This window comes from Aspergillus lentulus, assembly GCF_001445615.1.
Source record: "Aspergillus lentulus DNA, contig: Alt16, strain: IFM 54703, whole genome shotgun sequence".
NCBI lineage: Eukaryota > Fungi > Ascomycota > Eurotiomycetes > Eurotiales > Aspergillaceae > Aspergillus > Aspergillus lentulus.
This window is the reverse complement of record NW_028322113.1, coordinates 53305-78737: the sequence shown is the minus strand read 5'-3', so window position 1 is coordinate 78737 and position 25433 is coordinate 53305. Positions and strand designations below refer to the sequence as shown.

Sequence of the window (25433 nt, the reverse complement as noted above, 5' to 3'; positions counted from 1 at the left end):
TTCAGCATAAGGATACCTCAGATCTCGTCGGGAAAGACATGGGTGGAAATCTTGTTCCCAGTTGCATCGTATCGCTGGGGCAGAACATTGTAAAGTCCGTCAACATCCCGCGGTTCATAATCAAGCGACAATGCCGCCTGCACAAGAAGGTCCAGCCCATAAGTCTCTTTGATCCAGTGGGCGACCATATCCATCCCCGCCACAGCTCCACTCCCAGTCCAAACGTTGCAGTCAACAATCCACTTCTTCTCCTTTGTCCACTTGACATTCGGATATCTCTTCTTAATCCAATTGTACTCGAGGTTATTGACTGTGGCCCTCCTGCCGTCTAGAGCGCCGGTGGCTGCAACAACCGCGGCTCCGGTGCAGGTCGTGAACAGTAACTTTCCAGAGGCAACATGGCGGCGAATGAGGTCCTGCAACTTCGGAGGAAGCTTTGTTTCCGCAGGGATATCCCCACCGACGATGAGGATATCCAATTCGGGAACGTCGTCCACCGCGACCGTAGGCACCACTGTTACAGAGCTTGTAAGCAGGTGTACCGGCTCCATGGTCTCTCCGATATGGTGGAAGACGAATTCGGGCGCCTTTGCCAGTAGTTTCGGATCCACGGGGGCATAGTAATTGATACCCTCCAGGAGCATCTTACTCGCGGAATTGAGCAGATCGCATGGTCCAATGATGTCGATCGTCTGGTAATCGAAGAGCGGGCAGCCAACGTGGATAGGGGCCATCTTGGTAGGAGTAGTATTGAAGGATGAGTGTCAAGTGAAGTTTGTTTGTTTGTTGATAGTTAATACTGTTGGTCGTGTTTCCTAGCGCTTAAATACTGCCATTTTCCAGATGTCATAATCGCGGAGCGGGCTGTTTCAAGGATCCCGTCCTCCGTGGTCGACATTCTTGGCACGGGAAACGAGATAGACTCATGAACCGTGTCCGTGGTATCTCGGCTTTAAATGCATAGTGGAAGATTCGAAGGGGTTAGTTACAGGCCATGATAAGATCATATCCCGTCAACGTACAATTTCTCCGACGACGTTCCGTATCAAGCGCGGATCTCCGGTCGGCTCCAGCGAGGAGTCATTTGGCTGAGGTATTCAAAGTGGGCAGCACACAGCATAGAACTGGGAGCCATCGGACCATTATTATACATGGCAGAATGGCGCTGCAGAGCGGGAACATCGAGCTGTATTGGGAAAGGCCCACGCGGTACGAATAGCATCCGGTCTACCATTGTTCTTCTGATACCATTCGCTGGTTGTCGCAGTTTTCGCCCCGATAGCCACAACCCCAGCAGGCTACTAAGCTTCTGAGAGCTTACTCCACATTATGGGAGTTATACATTGCTCTGGAAAGGATACAAGTCGCATTTGAGCCTAAGGTGCTGTACATCATCGGGAAGGAACAAATGACGATCAAGAGTGGTACCAACATTTTTGTAAAGGCGCAGCTGCATGCCTTTTTGTAGATCAGAGAGAATACCCGGAATAAGACGGCGAATTTGCGGGTGCCACTGGCCAAACTTATCGAAGTTGGGTTCTTGAAGGAAATCTGACACTATTGTGTACCTTTAGGTGCCGTCTCATGAATCGATATAGAACCCTTTGTTGGTCCCATAACCGACCAGGAACTGCCTTTAACAAAAATGCCACCAAGTACGGAAAGACAATACTGTAGCGGCAGAGGATCGGCCACCAGTGCTAGGAGAGGGCAGAGGGACGTTCCTTTGCTGAAACACGTCGATATCATTTAGCCAAAGCAGTCAATATGTATACCTGATGTAAAAGGCCAGGGCTGTTGGCCCGCTCGGAATACGGGAATTTCATCTAAAATAAGACAAAATGTTGACGAAGATGCGAAGATGCGAAGAAGAAAGTAAGCGTTTTCACGTCTTTGAAACAGATTCTAGAGCCAACTCCTGCACAACAACCTGCTGAGTTAATTGTGTTAGGTCTAAAAATCAGTTGGTCAGAGGGTGTCTCGGTGTCTCACCCATTTCCCACGCTTTATACTATCACTGACGTTTTTTGCCTCGCAGGAAGGGTCCATATTTGAATAGAACCCAAGGAATTGGTAAGAGAAGAAGGGACAGAAAGGAAAACACGCTGCCTGCCCAATGGACTCCGAGTTTCTGGTACATTTGTACTGTAAATAGTGGGAATGTTGCTCCTAAGATATATCTGATAACTCCATTTGCAGCCAGAGCTAGTATTTTGGTCAGTACGGCAGATACACAGGGAACAGCGCAGCATCCAGACATGATTTCTCACCTGAGGCTGCGGCTCGGGCTTTGTAGACATCAACGAGATAGGTGATAGTAGACAGCTGAGGAGATCAGTTAGTTACTCACACCAAACCTTCATCCACTGGGCAACTCACGAAAAGGGAGAAAGCTCCTATTCCAAAGGGAATTCCCGAACAGACAAGCGCAGCCCAGTGACCACCATCGTGGGCCTCCCAGGAATACCTGAATAGGGACTAAGTGGGAGTAAAAAAGGAGGGTCTCGTTTGCATCTTACCAAAATAACCCAATAGACAATAAAATGCCGCCTACGATCGCTGAATAGAGACGATGCTCTGGAGCGGCAGTACCACCACCCGCTTCTCGTGCCTTGGCATAAAGAGTCTTATCGAACACTCCAAACATGAAAGCCGCGAGAATGTATCCGACGATGACGCTGATAAAGCTCAATCCGATTTGCTGCCAGTTGAACCCATAGTATATGCTCAAGACATATGATGAGCTGGCGAAATAGCTGAAGATCATCGCGTAGGCAAACGCAGTGTACAGAGTCAACGAGAAAACAATGATCTCAGTGCACAACATCTTCACAGGCCTTCCAAGCCCAACAGTGAGGATCTGACCCAGTGTAGGCTTACTGTTCTGCAATATAGCTTTCTCTGGAAGATTTGACTTGGCCAAAATTTTCTCCTTCAGGGTTTCTCTCATCAGGACTGTGCCTATCCACACTGGCGCGCAGAGGATCGCCATCACCCACTGTGTCCATCTCCAGTTGTTATTATGGTCCTGGAGAACGTAGGCGCCTGCAAGAGGACCCATTGTGGGCCCTAAGAATGGACCCAAAATAAAGAATAAGGATGCAAGACCGCCTTCCTCCTCCAGACACCAGATGTCAGCTAGGGTTCCTGCACCAACCGCTACTCCAGCGGACCCAAAAAATCCAGCCAACCCGCGGCATACGAGGAGAGTTGCGAAATTATTTGCAGCCCCGGCGCCCGCACTGAAAGCTAACAGAAGCGATGAGGTGATGATGTAGACCCAGCGGCGGCCGACAATCTCTGACAATGGTGCGATACATAGCGGCCCGAATGCCAAACCGAGTGTGTATAGGGTGAGAGTGAGCATAGATACTGTTCGGGATACCTCGAACTTCCTCGCAAGTATTCCTAACGCTGCTTCGTTGACGGATGTTCCAAAGGTACTGCATAAACCCATAGCCTTAGTCCTTGTTCTGCTCTATTTCTTATTCTGATTGGACCACACTTACATCACAAACGCGAGAATGCATGGCACGACTGTATGGAAGAGCTTCTTCCATAGTGGCCAGTTCTGCGGATTCCGTTTTTCTCGGGGGTCGTCCCATTGTATCTGAGTGAGGTCGGGGTCATGAAGAGGCTTCTCTGAGCTTGGAGCCTCCATTTTGACCAGGTGGTGTAGATGGTGCAAGTTGCAAGTTGCAAGTTAGAATTTGCTTGGACTTTCCAACATCTCTAGGGGGCCCAGGGTTTTATTCTACTAGATAAAATTGATAGATATGTAGAATGTATCGAACCCATTAGTGCAACGGCGAAGTGGGTATAATACTCCCCGAGACGAGAGTGTTTGAGCCCACTGTCCGAACACTGCTCTAAAGCCTCACAGCAAGCTTTTGGAACGCTCATTTTGTCGGCTCCGGAACGTCCAGACGATATTGGTCAATTGGTCAACCGGTACCCTCGACGAGAGCTTTTCATGTTTATGTGATCCGTCCGATCGACATGGGCGGATGAGGTGATCTTTCGCCTGTATGCGCCTGGCGCTGCCAAGCTCGTTGATATATTCCAGACTCAACGTAGAGGACACTGCCCGCTCTTTTTCGCTGCAGCGATTTGCTGAGGTTCCAGCTGGCTATGATACAATGAGTTAAGTTGCCGAGGTTCATCCTGATTCGGATGATTAGTGATCGGCAGCCTTTAACGAGTACAGAATTTAGCCGCTCATGTCGAACCACGGATCAGCCCAGGCAAGCTGCTTCTTGGCCTATGGTACACGGAAGTTCAATAGAGTTGTCCATTGTGACGGTGGGCTAACCACATATCCTCGCCTAGTAAGAGCCGAGTCTGTGCAAAATAAATACTGTTAACTTCATACTTGGATTTGATGAAGCTGAATCTATGTGGCTCAGAAGAGCAGTTAATACAAAGTACACGCCTCGCATCTGTTATGCGAGATCGTACGCCAACAAAAGTCTGCCAGGAAGTTGCAATAACAATATGTCCCATCCATGAGAGGAGTTTCCATTAAGTCAAGCATTGGCTGCACCCAAGAGTGGCAAACCCAATCCATATTCAGCACATACAAGAGAAGCCATGGTGATATGAAAAGTAAAGGTCAGCTTATATATTATAGAGAGATGTGGCTATGGTTTCAGAATACTCATCCAATTAGGCATCCAGGATTAGGGATAATTCCTTGCTTCATATTCGGTACTCGACTACTTGAAGATATCTTCGTTCAGATTGAATGCCTGCTGGATGCTGTCAAAATCAGGGGCGTCTACCTAGCTAACTCGCTCACTGGACAGAGCTATTTAGCATCTAGCGAGCAGATATTCGCACTGCAAGGCAAAAAGCTAGTCTTTAGGTTTCTCTGGTTGAAGAGCGTGGCAACTGCATAGTTGGAGCGGAATACTTTGTGAGAGATGGCGTCAGATGACTTAGTGGCGACCGGCCGCGAGTTGGAATGGGTTGAAGCGTACCTAGGGCGAAAGTGCTGATGCAGTGGAGACCCCTGACGACATGTTGCAATGGGATAATGCTGTTTAAATAATTTTTCTGGATGACGACAGTGAGAATGATAGTGAAGGCGAAGTTGGAGGTGAATAGCCTTCTGTTATATCTCATTAACACTATTTTCACAGCGGTTTTCAGTTGTTATACTACCTGCACTTGTATGAATTACATAGTCAGCTGGGAAGTAATCTCACAGTCTCTGCATAGGCATCCGTTCCAAACATTGAAAACACTTCTTCACATATATATAGATATATGTATGTATATACACCGACTCTTGGGGCTTACCTTGTTTTTTTGGGGGGTGGGGTTGGGTTGCTGAGTACAACAATGATTGCACAAAGAGTGAAACAGTTACTTCCTAAGCTAGTGCCTCAAGCACGCCAATGACTAGTCGCTGGTTAAGTCCAAAAACTTTACATAACCCATCTTTAGTAAGCTGAGTCCCTGGCTGTATTTAGTCTGATTGCAAAATGGAGTGCAGCCGTCTGATATGAGGGCGATTAAAGGCACTGGTTTTCCATATGGACCTGTGTCTGATCTGGGAGCTCAAGCAGATATCCTTTTCCAGCACACACTGTCTTGGTGTTGCTTGATTGTTATTATTTAAAATGTTTGCTACCTCTGCGGCCCTAGTGGCGTTGGCCACTCTGGCATCCGGCCAGAATGCTATCCCGGCTGCTGACGTCCCTTTCATCGGGGGTGGTGTGTTCCAGAGGAACGACCCTTATCTTGCTAACTACACCTTTGTCTACCGACCTCCCTTTGACGCTAAAGTCTATGGTGACTACTATCGCTGGTCCGTCAACAACGAGACCGTTGCCATTGCCAACCTCACCGGTTACGATGCTCAGGATGGCTACTACATCCCAGACGGCTCCTACAACATGTACCCTTTCTTCTCTGTCGGAGAGAAGCACCCCCGCAGCATAGATCCGGCCCCTCTCCTCGACCCCCAAAGAAGACCGTGCCAAGGGCCCTGTCGAGGGCCAGAAGTTCAAGAAGATCCATCACGTAATCTTCGAGAACGAGGTGTTCAGCTGGACCATGTCCGATCCGTACTGGCAGCTGCTCGCTCGCCGCGGCAAACTACTGACCAACTCCCACGGCGTCACCCATCCTTCCTTGCCCAACTACGCTGCTCTTCTCGCGGGTGATTTCTTCGGCATGGACGCCGAGGACTTCTACAACATCGATGCAACCACCATCTACGATCTCCTCGACGTCAGGGGCATCAACTACGCCATGTACGTCGAATGGTACAGCCCAGCCGCTACCAAGCGCGGGTCCCTCGACTGCAATAACTACATCTTTAATGGACCTATCGACAGCACCAACCCCGAGTGGTCTTCGCAGGTCTACCGTCGTCTGGGCGTCCCCGCCCTGCTCTTCAGCACCTACACCTCCGAATATGAGCGCTGCGCCAAGATCTACAACGCCACAGAGAAGTTCGCCGACGACGTCATGTCCGGCAAGCTGCCCGCCTACTCTTACTATGTCCCAGACATGCTGCACAACGGCCACGACCCCATGTCGGATTCGGCCTACGTGCATCAGACCACCACCTCGGGATACTGGTTTAACGCCTTCCTGGACCTCTACCTGCCGGAACTGGAGAAGCAGGGCACGCTTGTCGTTGCCACCTTCGACGAGGCCACCTGGCAGAACGACGATGACACGGCCCCCAATAACAATAACCAGATTTTGACACTGGTGTTCCGTGCTGGTATTACTCTCGACACCGAGAACGATTCCTACATGACCCACTACGGTGTTCTTCGGGGTGCCATCCAGAACTTTGGGCTGGGATCCCTGGGTCGCAACGACACAAATGCTACCAACGGCAACCTGTTTGATCTTGTTCATTAGGCGGCTAGGATCCTGGTGTTGTTTTGCTTCAGCCCTTTGTTGCATCACTCACTATATTTCTCTTTCTTCGGACAAGGTACCTTGTTCATCCTGTTTATCTATATTAGATATCTCTATGTATGCATTTTAGATGGAGAACTGGGAAAGGGAAGTTTTCCGGAGGGAAGTCACATGCTCCTCGGTATAATACGTCTCGTCTCCAATGGCCAGCCCTAGAGACCGATAGAATTGAGCAACTGCACCCCTGGTAATAGCCGATGAGCGTCTGCCTCCTGGTCCTCGAGCTTTCGAACCCAATCAGTCAAGCCTTCCAAGTCCGCCTCGGGAAGACTCACGATTGTATATCCTTTCCCTCCTTTCCTTCGTTTCAGGGCATTCGTACAGTGGTGCATCCCTAAACGGAAGTTGATGTACAAAGATCGACCGATTATTTCTTGAGATTTCTAGAAAAAGTATCAAAGGATTGTGGATGTGAGCCGAAATATCCTGTCGCTCTCAACGATCATTCTTTCCTAGCCACTCGCCCCTTCTCACATCTCGTCCCATTCATCCCTGTCACGTTTATAGTCATCCTCACCCCCGAAACCAAGTGCCTCAGTCCGTCTGAAGTAGGGCCAGTAATCATCATCATCGTCGAAATTCTCAGGGTTAAGATCCCAAATGACCTCTATCATCCAAGTAAGCCATCGAGGTGGAGGCGGCCATTTCCGGAAATACTCAATTCGTTGTGACTCATCAAGGCTTTGTTTTTGTTCCTCCCACCAGGTAAAGAATATTGTTATGTAGGATTCGCCGGCGCCCATACGCCAGCATATGCTGTATGGATGGGTGTCGTGGAACTTGAACCAAGGAGGGGGAACTGCTCCATGTTGAGCGACCAGCTTTGCAATTTCATCTTTGTAGCATGTCGTGTTGTCCATTGTGTATGACACTAGAGTATGTCACTGCGACCGAACGCCAAAGCAGAGATGCAATTATACCAAAGTCAGCTTGCTGCCTCAGCCGACCTATCTTCTTGCCTGGCCCCTTTTTCTTGGGTTTTGTTACATGTTTATATGTACCCCCCCCTAGCTTAGGCACACACACCCCCTTCTGTAATTGGCTAGAATCAACATCGCGTGACTCCCTTAAAATGTACTAGCGTCAGGCTTCGATAAGGGCTAGGGCATTATGCTAGGGTATCATGAGATAGTGACGCAAAAGCTTCATGGACATTTACCTAGAGAAACAAGTAACCACGTAGGAAAAATAGCTATATAAGATGGTGTTAGGTGGTCAGGAGAGTGAGCTTACCCATGGTATGCCTCCTGCAAAGCCGTGCGGATCGTCTGTTGGCACTGAACCACTGTTGATTTTGAGTCCAATTTTAGAAATTGGAACCCTGGTCCGGCGCGATTCGGTGCGGGGTTTCACCACAAAATCCACCCCTAAGGCCCCTACTAACTAACTATGGTAAGATACAGTTTGGTTGTGGGTTGGATAAGTCGCCAATTTTTACCCCATTTTCAATAGGTTTCGAATACCATACTATCTATCATACTATCTACCTACCATGCCTATAGAAAATAAATATTCTATATGAATATGGTAGTTATCATACTAATCTATATCTAAAATATCAATTTGATATCTAAGGGGTTGAATATGTAGTGATTGAAACATTATTTTCGAATTAATAGTGGTTGTCAACCATTGATCACATTCTTTATATATATCCGCGTTACTTTCATACCAACCCGTGACAAAAATGAACTATCTGCTTGTATATCAGCAACCACTACATATTTTGAATTTATATTTGATGTTTAGATAGACTAGATCCTAGGCTAACTAGTGATGTCAATATCTCTGAAGAAATCCTGGATACTAGTGATTACTAGTAAAATGGATTGGGTGGATTCACCTAATCTGATGAAACTGCAAAAACTATAACTGATGGTTTTAACCAAACTGAATTAGATTTCATTCCAGGGAAACCGAGACTTGTAATTCTGTAGGCTAGGTACTGAATTCAAACTGCTGTGAGTTTGGTGGGGGTTGGGTTCAATTTTAGCAGTTTGGTTATGCGACTGTAAGCGCTTGCTTAAGACAATAAGAGTAGGGTAGAGCTTATGTATTTGTTACTTTATGATAGCCTAGAAGTCCATAATCTGTCTTGAATTAACCCCTCCAGAGATGATATCTGGATCACTATTAAGTGGTTCTCAGAGACTATGGGGAGAGCTGGGAGCAGCTTACTAAATAAGTTATTATAATATGCTCTAGACAGCTATCATACTTACACAGTCAAGAGTGAATTGTTTAAGAGTCTATATCATTCACTAGCTTATTATAACAAAAAGTAATTCACTACACCACTAATGCACCCCCTGGACCGATCTTGACAGTATCATCTATTATAGCTGACGTGAAGACAAGAATAGTGTCCTGTTATTCCAACACTCTTCACTACTCTGTGAACATGGCCAGCCGAAGTGTTACCTCTGCCGCCATACTATGCGAAGCCCGCGAAATAGGTCTGTAAATGGCTGGACACGGCCACCGCCTGTTGAAAATGTATGTCAAAACTGAAGTCTTCTCTCCACATATAAGAGGCACTTACATTATGACCAGCCATCATTGTGAAATGGTTTCCAGAAACAGGAATCGTGGAAATGCGCTGCACTGGTAGTACAGTCTCCCAACCGTGAGGGCCGAAATCACTTCTATTATCCAATATCCAGGATTCCGTTGGATTTGACGACTGCGAAACGTTGTGATCACCATTGACACCCTCCCGGGCCCAAATGATTAAAGTTTCTGGCGCGTCTGTGAGTGAAATAATTGGCCTCGGCTTGTACAATGCCAGGCTGGCAACCGTAACATCGAAGTGCTTCAGGATACTTTGCCGCTTCTCTCCAGCTTTGGGCGCAGAGGTACCATGGGATTGGCCGAAGACTCCTTTTGAGGCCAAGTAATCGATCAGAGATGAACTCATCGGAGGAAGGACGGCCGGGCAAGGGGCATCAATCAGGATCAGTGACTGAACCTTCTGCCTGGTCTCGATCAACTGCCTTGATGCTTCATATGCCAAGACGCCACCGACAGACCACCCTCCGAAATGGTATGGCCCATGAGGTTGTTGGTCTCTGATGGCCGAGAGATAGATTTTCACTGTTGCTTCAATGCTGCCAGTATAGTCATCGGGGGAGTCGATAAAGGGGCAAACGAGTCCGTACACGTCAAAATCTGGGCTGATGGGCTCCAATGCCGCATACGAGAATGGGGACCCCGAGCCGTCTGGAAAGAGAAAGAAGTTGCCAGTACTCGTGGGATTGGAGCGCTTCTGAAGGAGGACAACCCTGGCCCGGAAGCTGACATCCGTCTGGCTGTAATTAGTGGCGTGCAGTTTCTGGTCTCCTTTTTCGACTTTCTCAATGCCCTGCAACTGCGGGGTTGCAAACCCCGATACCCTGGGTAGAGCTCTGACCACTTCATTCATTGTATTGTTCTCTAGAAAGAAGTTCGTTGGCAGCTCAACCCCTACCTCTCCGAGTCTTGCAAGGACTGCAAGGCTCATCAAGGAATCGACCCCAAGTGCGCTTAGATCTGCAGAGGATTCAAGATCCTCCGCGGGGATGCCGGTTTCATCCGCAATGATGGACCTGACTAGCTCTGCAGTATCTGAAATGATACTATCAGGAGTGAAAGTCTCCACCATCGCGGACGACTGCGAAGAATCTGAAGCCCGATAAGAGCTGCCACTGTCTTGGCCCTTCTCCACGGAAGAGTTGGTCAGGGGACTGGTGGTTCCACCCTGCTTCTGGTCCAGCATGGCCAGGAGCTCTCTAATTGTAGGGCAGTCCATCAATTCGCTGTGGGAAATCGTAATGCCAAATTGTTCGGCAAGGTTGCTGGCCAAGGTCAGCGACATCAACGAATCAATCCCCAAATCAGATAGTCGATCATGCGGAGAAATGTCTGACGTTTCTAGTCCGAGCTCGGCAGATATGATATCGAGGCAAGTACCTGGTCGCGAGGATCTGGTGGCCAACTGAGTCTCTGACGAGGGGACTGATCTCTTTGGTAGAGGCTTCTGGGGAGAAGCTTTGGGCAATTGCCTCTCTGGTGTCCATTTGACGCCAACTGGAGGTAGAAGCTTATCTAGGACTGTGCGGGGAACTCGCTGGAAACGGAGATCTTCTGCCAGACCAACGACTTCTCCATCGCATAGAATCCACACATTTCCTCCAACCATCGTTTTATTCCTGGGAAGCATCCTCACATATGCCTGGTAATGGCCTTTCGGATTCAAAGGCTTGGCAAATCGCAGACTCTCCCACCCATGCGAGATATAGACCGCTTCATTGTAGTTAAGAGTGTCATTTCCATTCATGACGAAGCCGGAGAGATGCAGCAAAGCGTCAATCCAATAGGGGCTATAGACGAAAGTCGCATCGTCGCCACGATCATCTAGCTTTACTGTTGCTGTGGCCTCGAACAAACTGCTCGCAAGCAGGACCTGGTCCATCCGCTGGTAATGTGGCGCATAGTCCACCAAACTCGCAAAAAGTCGATAAGCCAAGCGACTCGTGATCTTGCTGACCTCTCCAGAGTCCGTGAGCTTCTGTAATGCGGCAATGCGGGCTTGGATCAGATACAGATCGTGTGACCAACGCCGCAGCCACTTCTCAGGCGAGCCAGATTCGATGCAGCAGGTAGCGTGTTTCGTTTTTGTTTCCGCTTTTTGGCCAGGAGTGGCTGAGAAGTACTCAACTTTGATGGTTTGTGAATGTCGATCGACACGCGCATATACGCGCAATACCCTTGTTTCTTCTTCTCTTGAGGATTTGACGATCAGCGGCTGTTGAACTTCCATCGCAGTGATATTGTGCCCGGACGAGGAGAATCCAGATTCCGGCTTCTGTTGTATGTGCCGAGCAACGGTCAAAGCCACATCAGCGTACATGGACTGCGAGCAAGGAATTAGCAAGGCTTGTGTAAGTTAAACAGATACATGTCCTTCGCAGTCTACTTACAGAAGGACAAAGAGCAGAACCATTAACGCGATGGCCACTGATGGCGGCGTGGATTTCTGGGCTTGACAGATCCGTTTCAAACACGGCGATCGCGTTTTCTCCTTTGTAGTTCTCTTCTACAACGCGATGAACAGAGCTTGACAACTTCAGCACTGGCTTGTCTTCGTCGCCGTTTCTGACAGACAGCCACGGGTCGCCTTTGCGCAGCGTCCAATCATTTCGGTATTCAATCCAGTAGTTCTTGTTTTCGAAGGAATAAGCCGGGAGGGTCAGCAGGCGACAAGCCCCTTCGATATCCCGATGGTACTCGGACCAGTTAATGCTGAACCCCATATCATGGAGTGAAGCGAGGCTTCCAACGATAACTTTCCATGGATTCTCCTTACGTCTCAATGTAGGGAGTGTCTGCGTTGAATCTCCTAGAGTGGATCTTACCATTCCCGAGCAGATTGGATGAGGACCAATCTCAATGAAAATGGTTGTCTCTTGAACGAGCTCAACTGCTCTGGCATTGCTCATCGCACTTGAAAATTGGACCGCTTGGCGACAGTGCTGTCGCAGGTACTGAGGATCGATTTTTTCCCCAGGACCCAAAACCCGGCCTTTTAGAGAGCTAATGAAGGGACAGTGTGGTGTTCCCATATTTACAACTTTTGCAACCTCTTCAAGGTCATGCAAAATTGGATCAACTTGTGCGGAATGAAAGGCGTAGGGCACTTGCAGCTTGGTTGACCGGATATTCTTCGCAGTCAAGTGTGCCTCTAACTCATCGATGGCGGCCTTTTCGCCCGAGAAGACAGTTTCACGAGGGCTATTGACACAGGCGATTTCCACTCGTGCGGTAACTTCGGCCGGAACGGCTTGCAGAACGGAAGTCGAGTCTCCCACTGCAAGCATGGCATGGGAATGCATCTTACACCTGCTCTCCAGCAGGCGAGCTCTGTATCCCACTAGGTAGATAGCATCACTTATGGATAGCACTCCGCTAACTTGAAGGGCGGCATATTCTCCCAAGCTATGGCCCACTACTGCGTCTGGTTTGATACCCAGAGAATTCCACAGACGAGCCAAGGCTACTTGGATGCACACCAGACCGATTTGTGTCTGTATGGGAGAAAGCAAGTTTAGTTCAACCGCGGTGCAATCAACAATGGGTAGAAAGGAAGGGAATCCTTGCTGGCGAGCAATGCCATCGAAATGGTCGATATCTGCCCTGAACTGAGACGACATCGTGTATAACTCACGAGCCAGGGCCGGGTATGCGGCACCTTGCCCAGTGAAAACGAAAACAACCGGCCTTGGAACCGGTGATGTGCTGAGGCTGGATATGACCGAGTGTTTCTTCTGCTCTAAAGCAATTCGCAATTTTTCGGTGGAGCTCTCCGCGACACTAACCCGGAAACTGTGATGCCTGCGACGGGCAGTAGTCGTGTAGGATAGGTCCACGGGCGACGTGTTCGGGTTTGCAGACAGATATGCAATGAGTTTGTCTAGATTATTCGACAGCGCTGCTTTCGTGTGCCCTGAGACCGTGACCGGATGGAGTGGCCGAGGTTCGATGCCCTGCTGGACAACTGGAGTGGGCGCCTCTTGGATCAAGAGGGCCGTGTTGCCGCCCTTGGGTAATTCGTTAGCTCTCGATAATTAGCGCAATGGTCTGGACAGATGGAAAACCAACAGCTGCGCTAAAATTGTTTACAAGAATGTTTCTCTTCTTCCCCGGTTTACTCTGGAATGGCGTCATCTTCAACGGAATTCGAACACTAAGTTAGGTCAGCTGCAGCTCCAACTCGGGGGTATCGACACCATTTACTTTCGCGCGCTTAGATCAGGGAATCCGCGGTTGATCGCGTTCTTGACACCAATATGAGGAGGGATAGCAGAGTTTTTGAAGATCAGAATGGCTTTGATCAAGGATGCCACACCGGACGACTGTATATCTCATCAATCCACTGTATACCATGGCCGCTATGGGTGAGGAAGACGTACAGCTTCACCATGTCCAATATTTGCCTAGATCGGTCAGTCACCAGGACTCGGGCGCTAGAAGCTAGGTTGGACTTCTCGTACCTTGACTGCCCCGACATACAGAGGATTGTCCTCAGCTCGACTTGGGCGCTCGGATCCAAAAACCTCCATAACTGAGCGCATCTCTGTACCATCTCCAGCTTGCGTGCCTGTTCCGTGCATTTCGACATATCCGACGTCTAATGGATCAACGCCTGACTGCCCGAGGACCTGGCGGTATAAATTGGACTGCGTTTCCGCATGAGGGTGCGTGATGCTGATCGCATTCGCTGAGTGATTTGTCCCCGCCCCCAAGATGACTGCCAGGACGTTATCCCGATCTAATTCTGCGTCAGTCAGCCTCTTTATCACTATGCTGCCGACGCCGTCGCCGCGGCAGTACCCATCGGCTCCGTCGTCGAATGTCTTGCATGAACCTGTCTTAGAGAGGAACTGGCCACGGCTTAGTCCAGAAAACAAGTCGGGCGAGGTGAGCACACTGAGGCCCCCTGCGACAGCAGTATCGCATTCACCATTCCGCAACGCTGTGCAAGCGAGCTGGATGGCAGCAAGGCTCGATGAGCAGGCCGTGTCGATGCTATAGCTCGGGCCACCGAATTTAAAGAAATAATTGATTCGGCCCTGTGCAGCGATGTCAACCCACATCCGTATTTCGAACTCGAGAGGAGGGGTAAGATACTAACCGGGCCAAAAGCACGTATTCCACCCGTGATGAAATATGTTCCAATGTCTTGGGCTGCATTCACATCTCTGTAATCGTCGCTTGTTTGGCCGTAAAACGTCCCAACGCGGCTGAGAGCCGTAGAACGGGTACGGTCAGGGACAAACCCAGACATTTCCAGGGCCTCGTAAGCAGTAACAAGGGCCAAACGCTGCATCGGATCCGTCTGAAGAGCTTCGCGTGGCGACATGTTGAAGAATCTCGGATCGAAATCTCCCGGTCGATCGATGAAGCAGCCGTATGGAGTCCAGCTGGTGTTCTTCGCTTTTCCGGTAGGGTCGACATGTTTTTCGACGTCAAACCGATCCTTTGGAATCTATCGCATTTGTTAGAAGTCCATTCCACTTTGTAAACAAATGGCTACACTCGCTTACCACTCGGTGTAGATCCAGACCCGATTCCAGCACGCTCCAGAGAGCTTCAGCGCTCTCGGCACCTGGAAACCGGCCTGACATGCCCACAATGGCCAAGGGAGCCTGACCGAAGGCGGCAGACGGTTTATACTGGTCGACGCCAGGTTCTAATACAACTAACTCCCGCGTGGAAACACTCGCCGATGTGCGAGTACGCAGCGCTGCTGCCAGACTGTCCGCCACAGGAGTTGGACCGACAGCATCAATTCTGACGGATGCTATTGTGTTTTCCCGGATCAGAGATGCGCAACGGTCGACAATTAAATCTAGCCGTAGGGGTGCCTGCAGCGTGTGATGGACGACTGTTTTGAACAGATCCAAAGCGCTATTGGAGTCCACCGGCTCACCCGTCAGTGGGGAGAGAAGTGTCTTGATTGACTTGAAGCTGCATAAAAGATCGGCGTCGATGCCGCATCGCGACAAGAAGCTAGGAAAGTCCAGTACCGTATGTATATGGGAGGCGTGGTATCCCGCGAAAATCGGCAGCCAGACGATCTTCCTGGACGGCTGTGACGCCGTTAAGCTCTCTGCGAAGCGACCTAAAGCCGGGGGCGAACCGCTGATGGTTACACTCTTGAGCCCAACCGCGCTCACAAAACAGCGGTGGCGGAGTGATAGATGCCCTCCAGCGTCGTATCTTTTCAGAGCTGACAGTGCCTCGTCTTCGGTCATTTTAGGGATGGCGATGGACCAGCTGCCTAAAGGGTTCCCCTGCTCATGTAGCATGCTGCTTGCCGTCGCTGCTTGCAGCCCCATTTGGAACGCCATCGAGACCGTCGGCACTGCTAAGAGCCTCAGGTCATCCAGTGAGGCTGATGTAGCGTAGGCCGCTGCAACAAGCGATCCGGTACACAACCCGACTACTGCGATGTGCTCGTTATTCTCTGAGCGACCACCTCGCCCCTCAAAGTATCTGGCATAGTGCGGAATGTGTTATCAGGGCGTGTTACAGCAAATGGGCACTGACGGATTGGTGAACTCCTACCGAAAAATTTGCAGCAGCTGAGTAACGCATACCAATGCACTGCTGATTGACGGATGGCATACTCCCTTGCTCTTCTCGTAGATCCTGGCTAAATCATGGATGCTTTGGAAGCCAGGGAGGTGTTCTCGTTGGAAGGGTCGAAGTCGTTCTGACTGCGCTCGCAACGCCTCGCTTGCGTCGCGAATAAACTCACTCTGGGCGACACTACAGGGCGCGCTAAGCAATAGTTCCTTGAGCAACGCGGACACATTGTTCGTCTGATCCCCCAAGACAACTAGATTCAGGCATTCAACTTGGAGCGGGCGATGCATTGTGTCGAATGTGTAAAGCTTCAATGGAACATGCGTTGAAGCATGTAATATTTTCGAGGCTGCGTATTTGATATAACCGGCCAGCGGGGAAGCCTGGCTTAATACAAAGGCAGCTGATATCAATTTGCAATACTGCATATTGCACGTTCTTGCAGAAACTGTCTTGGCTGGTCTCAACCATCACCGTCTTCGGAACTTTACTCTCAATTCCATGGCAGTCCACGATACGCGGAGGGACACCGATGGCGCACGGCGGTTTGGAACGACCTAGAGTGCAATCTGACTCTCACTGTGAATCTCGCATATGCGCCCAATTCGCCGGAGGATTAAGGGGCAATGAGATACAACACCGTCATTGGTTCGGAGGATCATGCGTTAGACACATGGCTGCAAAAGCCACATGGCTCGGAGATCATCTACTTCGTGTCCGGGGGTTTCTGCACGCGTAACCTAATGTACTTCCGTTCGCCTGCAGCGGAAGAAAACTTCTGAGTCCTGCTGAGCAATCCCAGACGGGCTTCGCTGCTCACCTTGGACTAACTATCCGAGGACAGCGCGAATGTGTGAATACTCGCGCCAAAAACATGAGGATAATACCCAACAGAATGGCACACCCGCCTTGGATCTGCCGCTTCCGTGACTCATTTGACACTAGAAAACTGCTATGCTCTGAGGGCTTGGACCCTGTGCTTCCCAGCTTCATAGGGGGTACTTATTATAGCCGCTCCTACGATTCAGCTGCTGTTGCTGTTGTAAAGCTACAGCCCTTGTGTTACTTTAGGATTGGGTGTTAGTCTCTAGCTGAATAATGGGGTTAATGTAAACAGCACTGAGAGAGTATTGTTAGCTTCGCAGGAGACGCGACTCTAACCCCCATCTGGTGGTCTGAAGCTCGGTGGATGACTCATATTATACTCGCAAATACTAATTTGAGTATCTGCGCGAGTGTTTATGAATTACATTAGAGACTTCCCTTGCCACATCATCGCTGCTCTTAAAGAATATATTCATTGACCGGATACCTTCATATAAATATTCGTTTATACTGACGGCTTGAGAGCAGTAGAGTGAAATACACCTGCTAACGCGCGCGAAACAGCACCCGTGCCGTCTGGTTGGGTTGACGGGATCGGTCATACCAGGTCGGTTTGGGAAGACCTGTAGGATCTTCCAATCGGACCTCATAGTGCAAGAGAGTGTGAGCAAGGAGCAGTTTGATTTCTTGGGCCGCAAAAAAACGCCCGGGACAGGCATCCTTCCCATGCCCGAAGTTGATATGTGTCGGGGACGTGGTCACGAACTGGTATCGATTCTCGTTCCCCGGCTGCTCTCGAAGACGAGACCATCGGAAAGCGTCAAATTTCGAGGCTTCAGGATATATTGTATCATCAAGATACATGGCATGCATCGGGACTAGGACGTATGAGCCTTTCGGTACAGTGGTGCCGTCTGAGAATGTGAAGTCCTTGATGACGGCTCGGGTCATTTGGGCTGCAGGCTATGACTTCAGTAATTACCCTTTTAGGCACAGTGTGATGGACACGTACAACTTGCGATAGGAGCCAATCTTTGACTTTCTAGCATAAAGCTGTCCAATTTGCGCATCGCGCTCAATGATCGAGCGGTCCATCCATCCGTTTGCACGGCGCTTTCAATCTCTGCTCGCAGCTCCGAATGGATGTCCGTATGCAATGCGAGATCATAAACGCAGTTCAGAAAGGTGACGCTGGTCGTATGTACCGCCGCAACGTTCAGATGAAGCAAGCGATACATCAGCCGCTCCGGGTCACGTTCTTGGTAACTTGGCGCGGCATCAATGACCCACTGAAGCGAATCTACCGGTTTGCTTTTGGGGGATGTTTGTTGTAGCTTCTCGACCTCCTCCAGCCGAGCCTTGATATACGGTATGAGATGCTTGCGAGCTACCTTCTGCCGTTCCCTGACATTGGTGACGAAGTATGTTACCGTCGACTTGAGGAAGTCTGGCCAGGCACGCAGCTTATCTGCACCGCCGAACACATCTATTGTGTACCTGATGGACATTTGAAGATAGTCCTCATTGCGACACAGTGGTACACCCACAAGAAGTCTGTTCGCCGTACGTGTCGCGATTCGATGAGCAGTACGAGCCATAACAACTGGTTTCCAGTCTGCAAAGTAACATATCAGTGGTGTGTAATGCAAGAGACGGTCGGAAGATTACCGGCTGGAGTTCCTATTTCCTGCTGGAATACCAGACTAATCTCATCCAGTAGATCGTTGATCTTAAGCTCTAGGCTTGGAGTTAGGTCGGTCTTGATAATACGGAAATGGAACTTGTTTGCTTCGACGATGGGAGAAACCGTGTATCCTGCCTGTTGCACCTATTATGGAACTATTAGCAACAATCTGACTCTCTGAATGGCCAGTCTTAAACTCACGTCGTTAGCTGCTTCCTTAGCGCTCAGATGTGTTGGTGGTGCTGTTCGTATCTCGTCCACGAACTTTGGGGGGATGACAATCACCCACCGGACAGGAGTCCGAAGTTGGTAGAAGCGGCCATGTTTTGAGAACTAGATTCTGGATCAGCTCGGCAGACTAGGTGTGAGGAGCAGCGCATTGAATCTCTCACCTCTTCGTACCCGGCTTTCAGAACACCAGGGCTGTCTCGGAGATAGTCCAGAGCGTCATACCAGCTTCCAAACCAGCCCGAATGGGTGCTATAGACAGGCAATCTGGCGCGTTTAGGGCTCAAGGCAAGTGTGTAATAGAGAGTGACAAAGCCTAGAGTTCCGAGGAGGAGAGCCCACTGGAAACTTCCAGGACCAAGCAGAATCAGCTCGTTAAGGACAGCCATCTCTGTTTTCCAAATCGGACAGCTCCGAATTCGCTTGACAGAGCCGTTAGGTGATCTGCTGACGGCGTCTCTAATTGTTGATGCCTTTTTGTTTACTCTCGCATGAAGCTTCTCTACATCTCATAATTCAAGGTAAATTATATGCAAAATTCATGGACTACATATCTAGTATGAGCCTAAGCAAACTATTGGCTATTTGGCATCGCCGAGTTGGATCAAACCTTCTCGGAGGTTTTGACGCCTTACGATCAGCCCAACGCCGACGGAGATACGATCAACATGCCGCACTCATATATTATACCTCGGTTTCGGGCATCCGCTTGGGATAAGGGACTATGAAGCATTCGTTCTGCTCGCTTTCGAATCATCATGTCAGACCCCACCGTCTTGCTTGACCTTGCGGCCACCATCTCCAACGCCGCGCTCACGATCACCCGCCATAACCTGGCAGTATCCGCTCCTGCTCCGTCATTTGTAGCTGAGAGCTCCAGCAATGGGCCTGTCAATGGTAACGGAGTGGCAAAAGCGAATGACGGTAAAAGCGAACTGGACCAAAAGGAGGCCCTTGATGCCGCAGCTTCCCTTATTCAAGCATCAACGGACCTCCAGATTCTCGTGTCTGGACCAGAAAATTATCTAAAGAGCTTATCATACGGCGTACGTCTGTTTTAACGGTGATCAAGACATCGTAGCTGACATAAAATGGAACGTATCTAGTACCACGACATCACCGCCTTGGCCGTCGTAATTGAATTCGACCTCGCACGCAAGGTGCCCATCGAATCCTCCGTCTCCTTCAAAGAGCTGTCCATTAGCAGCGGTTGCCCACTGGGTCAATTGGAGCGCGTGCTGCGCCTTCTCTTTCTCCGCCGAATATTTTATGAACCTCGTCCGGGGTACGTCGCTCATACCGTTGTGTCTCAACGAATGGTGATCAACCCAGAGTTGACTGCGTTCCTGGGCCACTGCACCCATGAAGCCTTTCCGGCCGCCTCAAGACTAGTTGACGCTCTGCGTAAATACCCTTTGTCAGAAGAGCCAAATGAAACGGGGTTTAACATAGCGTTTAACACGGTCGACCCGTTGTTCACTTTCCTATCAAAGCATCCAGAACGCTTCGAACGTTTTAATCGTGGCATGGCCGGTCTGAGCAAGAGTGGTGGCCGGTCAGCACAACAGGTTGTTGAGGGATTCCCCTGGGACTCCCTTGGTGCCGCGACGGTCATTGATGTGAGTTTACCAATACGGGATTACGTTGGGAGACACTGACTGGGGACAGGTCGGAGGCGGTAATGGGCACATTTCACTGGCTTTGGCCGAGAGATACCCGCAGCTCTCGTTCGTTGTCCAGGATCTCGAGGCTGCAATTTTGTCAGGGACCGAATCTCTACCGTCTACCTTGAAGGGTCGGGTGCAGTTTGAGGTCCACGACATGTTCCAGCCTCAGAAACGCAGCGGCGTTGATGTCTTTTATCTGCGGCACATTCTCCACGACTGGCCCGATCATTATGCAGTGAAGATCCTCCAGAATCTTGTGCCCGGGATGAAGCCAGATTCCCGTGTGATCATCTCGGACTCAGTTATCCCGCCGCCAGAGCAACTCCATGGGTTACATGAGAAGCTAGTCCGGTATGCTTGTCACGTTTTTCATTCCGACGGGCAAGAAGCTAACTGTCCACAGGTATCTCGACATACAAATGATGGTCTTGCACAATGCGCGGGAGCGCACCGAAGAGGACTTTGCAGGTCTCCTGGCTCGAGCTGACCCTCGTCTGAAGATCAAAAAAGTCTGGCGGAACGGACCGGACGCAGCGGCTAGTACGGTGGTTGAGGCTGTGCTTGTAGGGTAGTTTATACGCTTTATTATCCAATTAATAGGGAGAAGGACCGAGTTGGTTTGGTGTATTTCTCTTCTTTGCTTTATTTAGTGCCGATGCATTTGAGCGAGAGCCTGTGGCTTGTGCGCAAGCCCATTCAAATCAAACTAAAGTGATTTATCACGACAGATGGTTGTTACCCTGGTCTTGGGGATTATGTTCGCTCAAGCCGTTTGTCGCATGCTCCAAGCGGTATATTCGCATACCATGTTTCAAAGTAGGGGTGTCCAATAAAAGGTATTCAATAAAATTTTAGATAAATTAGAGAGCGGGTTCATAATAGTCACTGAGTTGAGGATGCTGTTAACTCGTTTACTACTCTGAATAACTAACTAGTTAGATATCAGGTTCGTAAAAATAGAACTGTCTCGTCACAACTTGCAGTTGTCTCGCGTCTTGACTTCAAACTTGGACTGCTTGTGTTTTTTTGAAAAACGACTGCAGCTGGCGCCGGGAGTCCTCCAGAACATCATATCTGAAGTTATGCGCCATGAACTCCGGGGGCGAGCTGGGCACCTCAACTCCCTCCGGCATGTACTCCTTTGCACGTTCGCGAATCTTCCAGGATTCGTCTTGTCCTGCATTCGAGAAGACCTGCATTGCTGATGCGCGGTTGAGTCGGATTTTCTCGAATATTGCGAGCCGGCAGCGGATCTCCTCATCACTGGGAGTGTCGGAGAGATTCGTGAAGACTTCACATAAAGCACCGCCATCCTCAATAGCTTGCGCCCCTCCCTGGCCTTGATCTGGAGACTGAGCGTCAGGACGGAAACTAGAGTTAGAACACGGACCTGGAGATCATACGGGGAAGCATAGGATGTGCTGCATCGCCAATCAGCACTAGGCGGCCTCGGGTCCAGGTTGGAATGGGATCTCGGTACAGCAGTGGCCAGCGATTGATGCTTGTTGCTTTCCTTTTTATAGCTTAGCCAGATAACGACAATTGAAGTCCATGTGAACCGACTTGAGAATGGCTATAATGCTGGGATGAAAGTCGTGATACTCAGAGAGAAGATCACCGATGTCCGCTCCGCGCTCCCAGTCTATCTCAGCAACGTGAGTACTCTCGAACCTCAAACTCGCAAGAGTAAAAGCTGACCTTCTTTCTCAGAACCATCCTTCGGATGATCTGGATGGATGCCGACAAAATTCTGAACGGTATTACTACAGAAAGAACTCATGATGAGTGCGTGATACGACACTACGAGAAGCAGAGGGATTGGCCTCACTTTGCACATGGGTACCAAACCAGACGACGGTGATCATCCGCGACAAAGATTCTCATCAGGCCATCCTCCAGAAGCGGCGCTGTCTGGGGATCCTCACTCAGCAGCCCTGTTGGGATCAGGAACCTGAATGCTGCTGATCCTGTCGGGACCGCCGGTGTTGCATGGCCAATTATCTCATGGATAGCGCTGGTATGAACGCCGTCCGCGGCGACAATCAGGTCCGCATGGTGAATCGACCCGTCAGCAAGGGCAACAGATCCCCTTTCGGCATCGTAGGCTACCACTTCGGACCGCAAGCAGATGTCCACGGGCGATCCTGGGGCCCCCTCGATTGTTGCCAATCGTCGTAGCTCCGAGTGGAGATCAACACGGTGCGCCAGGAACCAGGGTGCAACGTAAGTCTGGATAAACTTCGAGCAATCGACTTCGACTAGTGGCTTGAGCGAGCTACCTGACGCTACCACCGAGCGGCGCACCGTCACCATGCGAGCTAGTTCGGCGTCGAATCCCCACTGGAGGAGGATCCGCGAGGCATTGGGACAGACGTGAATAGCCGCACCGACCTCTCGGAGAAAGGACGAGCGTTCAAAAATCTAGGACTCTCGTCGATGGTCATTGATTTTTGTTTCTTTGCAGAGGCAGTTCGCATCCGTCTGCTTCTCACCTTGACTTCATGACCAGCACGGCGGAGGCCAATCGCGGCCGCCAACCCGCCGATGCCACCTCCAACGACAATCACTTTCATGGCCCCGATCAAGTGAGTGACAGAGGTGAACAGATAAATGAGAGAGCAATAATCTGGGCTCTTCACACAAGTGTTTCTTGTTTCTTGCGCTTGATCTGCGCAGACGCTCTAATAACCTGCGGACAGCGATGTTATGTCCGAGCAGTAGCGCTGGCTCAAGGGTCCTGGCCCATGTATGTCTTAAATCTCGCCGATTGGACTCATTAATATTTTGGAGCCGATAATGACCTGGCCGCCGTAGGAGCTAACCCGCTGGGGGAATTGGACGGTTTCTGTGGCTTCGTATAAACCCTGCTCTTGCATCAGCGTCTCGGTGGGTTAAGAAATCAGAGCAACACGCAATTCAACACTTGCATCATATTCGCCATTCGATAAGAATAATCCCGTTGGGTGTATTGCGAGTTAGAGTTGGTCATAATGGGTAATAGGCACAATTGTCCAGTGAAGACCGTATATGGAGTTGATCTTCCGTCGAGAGTGGATTCTAGCATGCAGATCCTCAAGTCCCCTGGACCCGAGACATTGGAGCGCAGGCGCCGTAGACCAGCCGAAATCTTGATCTACGTTGAGGAGCTGTTCTTTAAATATAGCAGGCTTTTGGACATCTCTCAAAGAACATACTAGTGGCTCTTGTGAGAACAGATTCAGAGTAATTTTGTTGTCCGCTCAGTCACAAAGATGAGTTCCTCCACAACGGAAGAGCAGGAGTTGTCATTACCCAAGGTCAACAAAACAGTGCACAGTAGCAACATTTCCTCCGATGTAGACATGGAGAAAGAGACTCCTGGTTCAGCGCCTGTTCCCTCAGGTCCTCAAGCGCCGCCTCCCCCTCCAAACGGGGGACTTGAAGCCTGGCTGCAGGTGCTTGGAGGATTTCTGTTTGTTCTAAACACTTGGTAAGGTTCCTGGTGCATTTGTTTGTTTTTTCAAAATATGCCAGCTAACCAATGCGCACTGCACCAGGGGAATGGCAAATTCCTTCGGCATCTTCCAAACGTACTATGCAAGCACGCTTCTCCCGACTTCCAGCCCGTCATCGATCTCCTGGATTGGCTCGATTCAAGGATTTTTGCTGCTTTTTGTGGGAGTCTTCTGTGGACGGGCGTTCGATGCAGGTCACTTCTATCCCGTCGCAGGGCTGGGAATCTTCCTTTCCGTCTTTGGGATGATGATGACTTCGCTTGCAACCAAGTATTATCAGATTTTTCTAGCCCAGGGATTGTGTCTAGGCTTGGGATCTGGATGCCTTTTCACTCCAGGTATCTCTGTGGTTGGCACCTACTTTTCGACTCGACGAGGACTGGCAACAGGGATCGCAGCCAGCGGTAGCAGCGTGGGTAAGCTTGTATATTCCATCAACCCCACAGGTGCCTGCGTCGCTAACAAGTGGTGTGCTAGGTGGAATTATCTTCCCAGTAGTCATTCGTCGACTGATTGTCACCGTGGGCTTCCCCTGGGCTGTGCGCACTATGGCCTTCATTATGTTAGCTACTCTGCTACTTGGAATCTCCCTCCTAAGACCTCGACTCCCTCCACGAAAGTCCGGCCCAGTGGTTGAATTTGCGGCTTTTCGGGACCCTGCATATACCACTTTCGTCGTGGGATTAGCCTTGGGCTTTATGGCCTTTTTTATTCCATTCTTTTACGCCGAAAGCTACGCCGCCGACATTGGCGTGGACTCGGAGTTGTCGTTCTACATTCTGAGTATCATGAACGCTGCAGGAATGGTTGGCCGGCTCCTCCCTAATGCCCTGGCAGACCAGTAAGTTCCATAAGTGTTTCGCACATCGCGGGAGTAGCAACTAACCGGAGCGTAAAACTAGGCTCGGCAACCTGAATGTCATTGTTCCCTGTGCATATATCTCTGGCATCGTCGTTCTCTGCTGGATTTCGGTCCATCACCTCGGCAATCTGATCGCTACATCCATCATGTATTCATTTTTCTCTGGTGGTTTAATGGCATTGCCGCCAGCGGTTCTGGTCGCCTTAAGTCCAAGTCTGAACCAAATCGGCGTTCGAGTGGGTATGGCGTTGACCATCGGTTCATTGGGAGTGTTGATCGGATCTCCCATTGCGGGTGCCATCCTGTCCCGCCAGAGCAGTCATGATAGAACGGGAATTGAGGGGAGTCTTGATTATACTGGTACACTTGTGTTTACCGGAATCGCCCTTTTGGTGTGTGGTGGTCTCATGAGTGCTACCAGGGTGATTAAGAAAGGTGCAAAACTTGAAAAGGTCTAGAATAAAACGGGCGCTTTAAAATGGCAGGAAGACCCTAACATTATTCAGTCGGTTTTGTCATGGCGATGAGAAGGCATCTAGGGGGGATGTATAGGGTCATCCTCATCACCGAGATCATCAATAGATACTCCACTATTCATCGTATTA

The 25433-nt window shown here is 49.9% G+C and overlaps 9 protein-coding genes across 9 annotated transcripts; 3 read left to right on the top strand and 6 right to left on the bottom strand.

The window, feature by feature from the left end:
- Positions 1-17: 17 nt before the first annotated feature.
- ALT_7507 (uncharacterized protein) lies at positions 18-734 on the bottom strand (the record flags this gene model as incomplete). Its single annotated transcript, XM_033564089.2, has 1 exon — positions 18-734. One exon carries the CDS (start codon positions 732-734, stop codon positions 18-20), a length of 717 nt encoding a protein of 238 aa, XP_033419980.2.
- A 1483-nt stretch (positions 735-2217) lies between these two features.
- On the bottom strand, positions 2218-3661 carry ALT_7506 (putative MFS polyamine transporter; the record flags this gene model as incomplete). The annotated part of the gene is made up of 4 exons (XM_033564090.2): positions 2218-2325; positions 2380-2467; positions 2520-3443; positions 3510-3661. 4 exons carry the CDS (start codon positions 3659-3661, stop codon positions 2218-2220), a joined length of 1272 nt encoding a protein of 423 aa, XP_033419981.2.
- A 1963-nt stretch (positions 3662-5624) lies between these two features.
- On the top strand, positions 5625-6882 carry ALT_7505 (putative acid phosphatase; the record flags this gene model as incomplete). Its single annotated transcript, XM_033564091.1, has 2 exons — positions 5625-5853; positions 5975-6882. The coding sequence occupies 2 exons, from the start codon at positions 5625-5627 to the stop codon at positions 6880-6882; spliced, it is 1137 nt and encodes a 378-aa protein (XP_033419982.1).
- A 530-nt stretch (positions 6883-7412) lies between these two features.
- ALT_7504 (uncharacterized protein) lies at positions 7413-7802 on the bottom strand (the record flags this gene model as incomplete). Its single annotated transcript, XM_033564092.1, has 1 exon — positions 7413-7802. The coding sequence occupies one exon, from the start codon at positions 7800-7802 to the stop codon at positions 7413-7415; it is 390 nt and encodes a 129-aa protein (XP_033419983.1).
- Positions 7803-9376: 1574 nt separating this feature from the next.
- On the bottom strand, positions 9377-16358 carry ALT_7503 (type I polyketide synthase; the record flags this gene model as incomplete). Its single annotated transcript, XM_033564093.2, has 12 exons — positions 9377-9427; positions 9485-11833; positions 11901-12281; positions 12336-13517; positions 13579-13663; positions 13714-13832; positions 13890-13913; positions 13971-14549; positions 14612-14965; positions 15024-15975; positions 16030-16043; positions 16110-16358. The coding sequence occupies 12 exons, from the start codon at positions 16356-16358 to the stop codon at positions 9377-9379; spliced, it is 6339 nt and encodes a 2112-aa protein (XP_033419984.2).
- Positions 16359-17439: 1081 nt separating this feature from the next.
- ALT_7502 (cytochrome P450) lies at positions 17440-19194 on the bottom strand (the record flags this gene model as incomplete). Its single annotated transcript, XM_033564094.2, has 5 exons — positions 17440-17849; positions 17906-18508; positions 18562-18721; positions 18779-18910; positions 18970-19194. 5 exons carry the CDS (start codon positions 19192-19194, stop codon positions 17440-17442), a joined length of 1530 nt encoding a protein of 509 aa, XP_033419985.1.
- A 369-nt stretch (positions 19195-19563) lies between these two features.
- On the top strand, positions 19564-21044 carry ALT_7501 (sterigmatocystin 8-O-methyltransferase; the record flags this gene model as incomplete). The annotated part of the gene is made up of 4 exons (XM_033564095.2): positions 19564-19851; positions 19912-20424; positions 20474-20823; positions 20876-21044. The coding sequence occupies 4 exons, from the start codon at positions 19564-19566 to the stop codon at positions 21042-21044; spliced, it is 1320 nt and encodes a 439-aa protein (XP_033419986.1).
- Positions 21045-21473: 429 nt separating this feature from the next.
- ALT_7500 (6-hydroxynicotinate 3-monooxygenase) lies at positions 21474-23045 on the bottom strand (the record flags this gene model as incomplete). The annotated part of the gene is made up of 6 exons (XM_033564096.1): positions 21474-21817; positions 21876-21985; positions 22036-22114; positions 22171-22235; positions 22301-22893; positions 22965-23045. 6 exons carry the CDS (start codon positions 23043-23045, stop codon positions 21474-21476), a joined length of 1272 nt encoding a protein of 423 aa, XP_033419987.1.
- Positions 23046-23723: 678 nt separating this feature from the next.
- On the top strand, positions 23724-25286 carry ALT_7499 (MCT family MFS transporter; the record flags this gene model as incomplete). The annotated part of the gene is made up of 4 exons (XM_033564097.2): positions 23724-23941; positions 24009-24382; positions 24444-24807; positions 24869-25286. 4 exons carry the CDS (start codon positions 23724-23726, stop codon positions 25284-25286), a joined length of 1374 nt encoding a protein of 457 aa, XP_033419988.2.
- Positions 25287-25433: the final 147 nt, after the last annotated feature.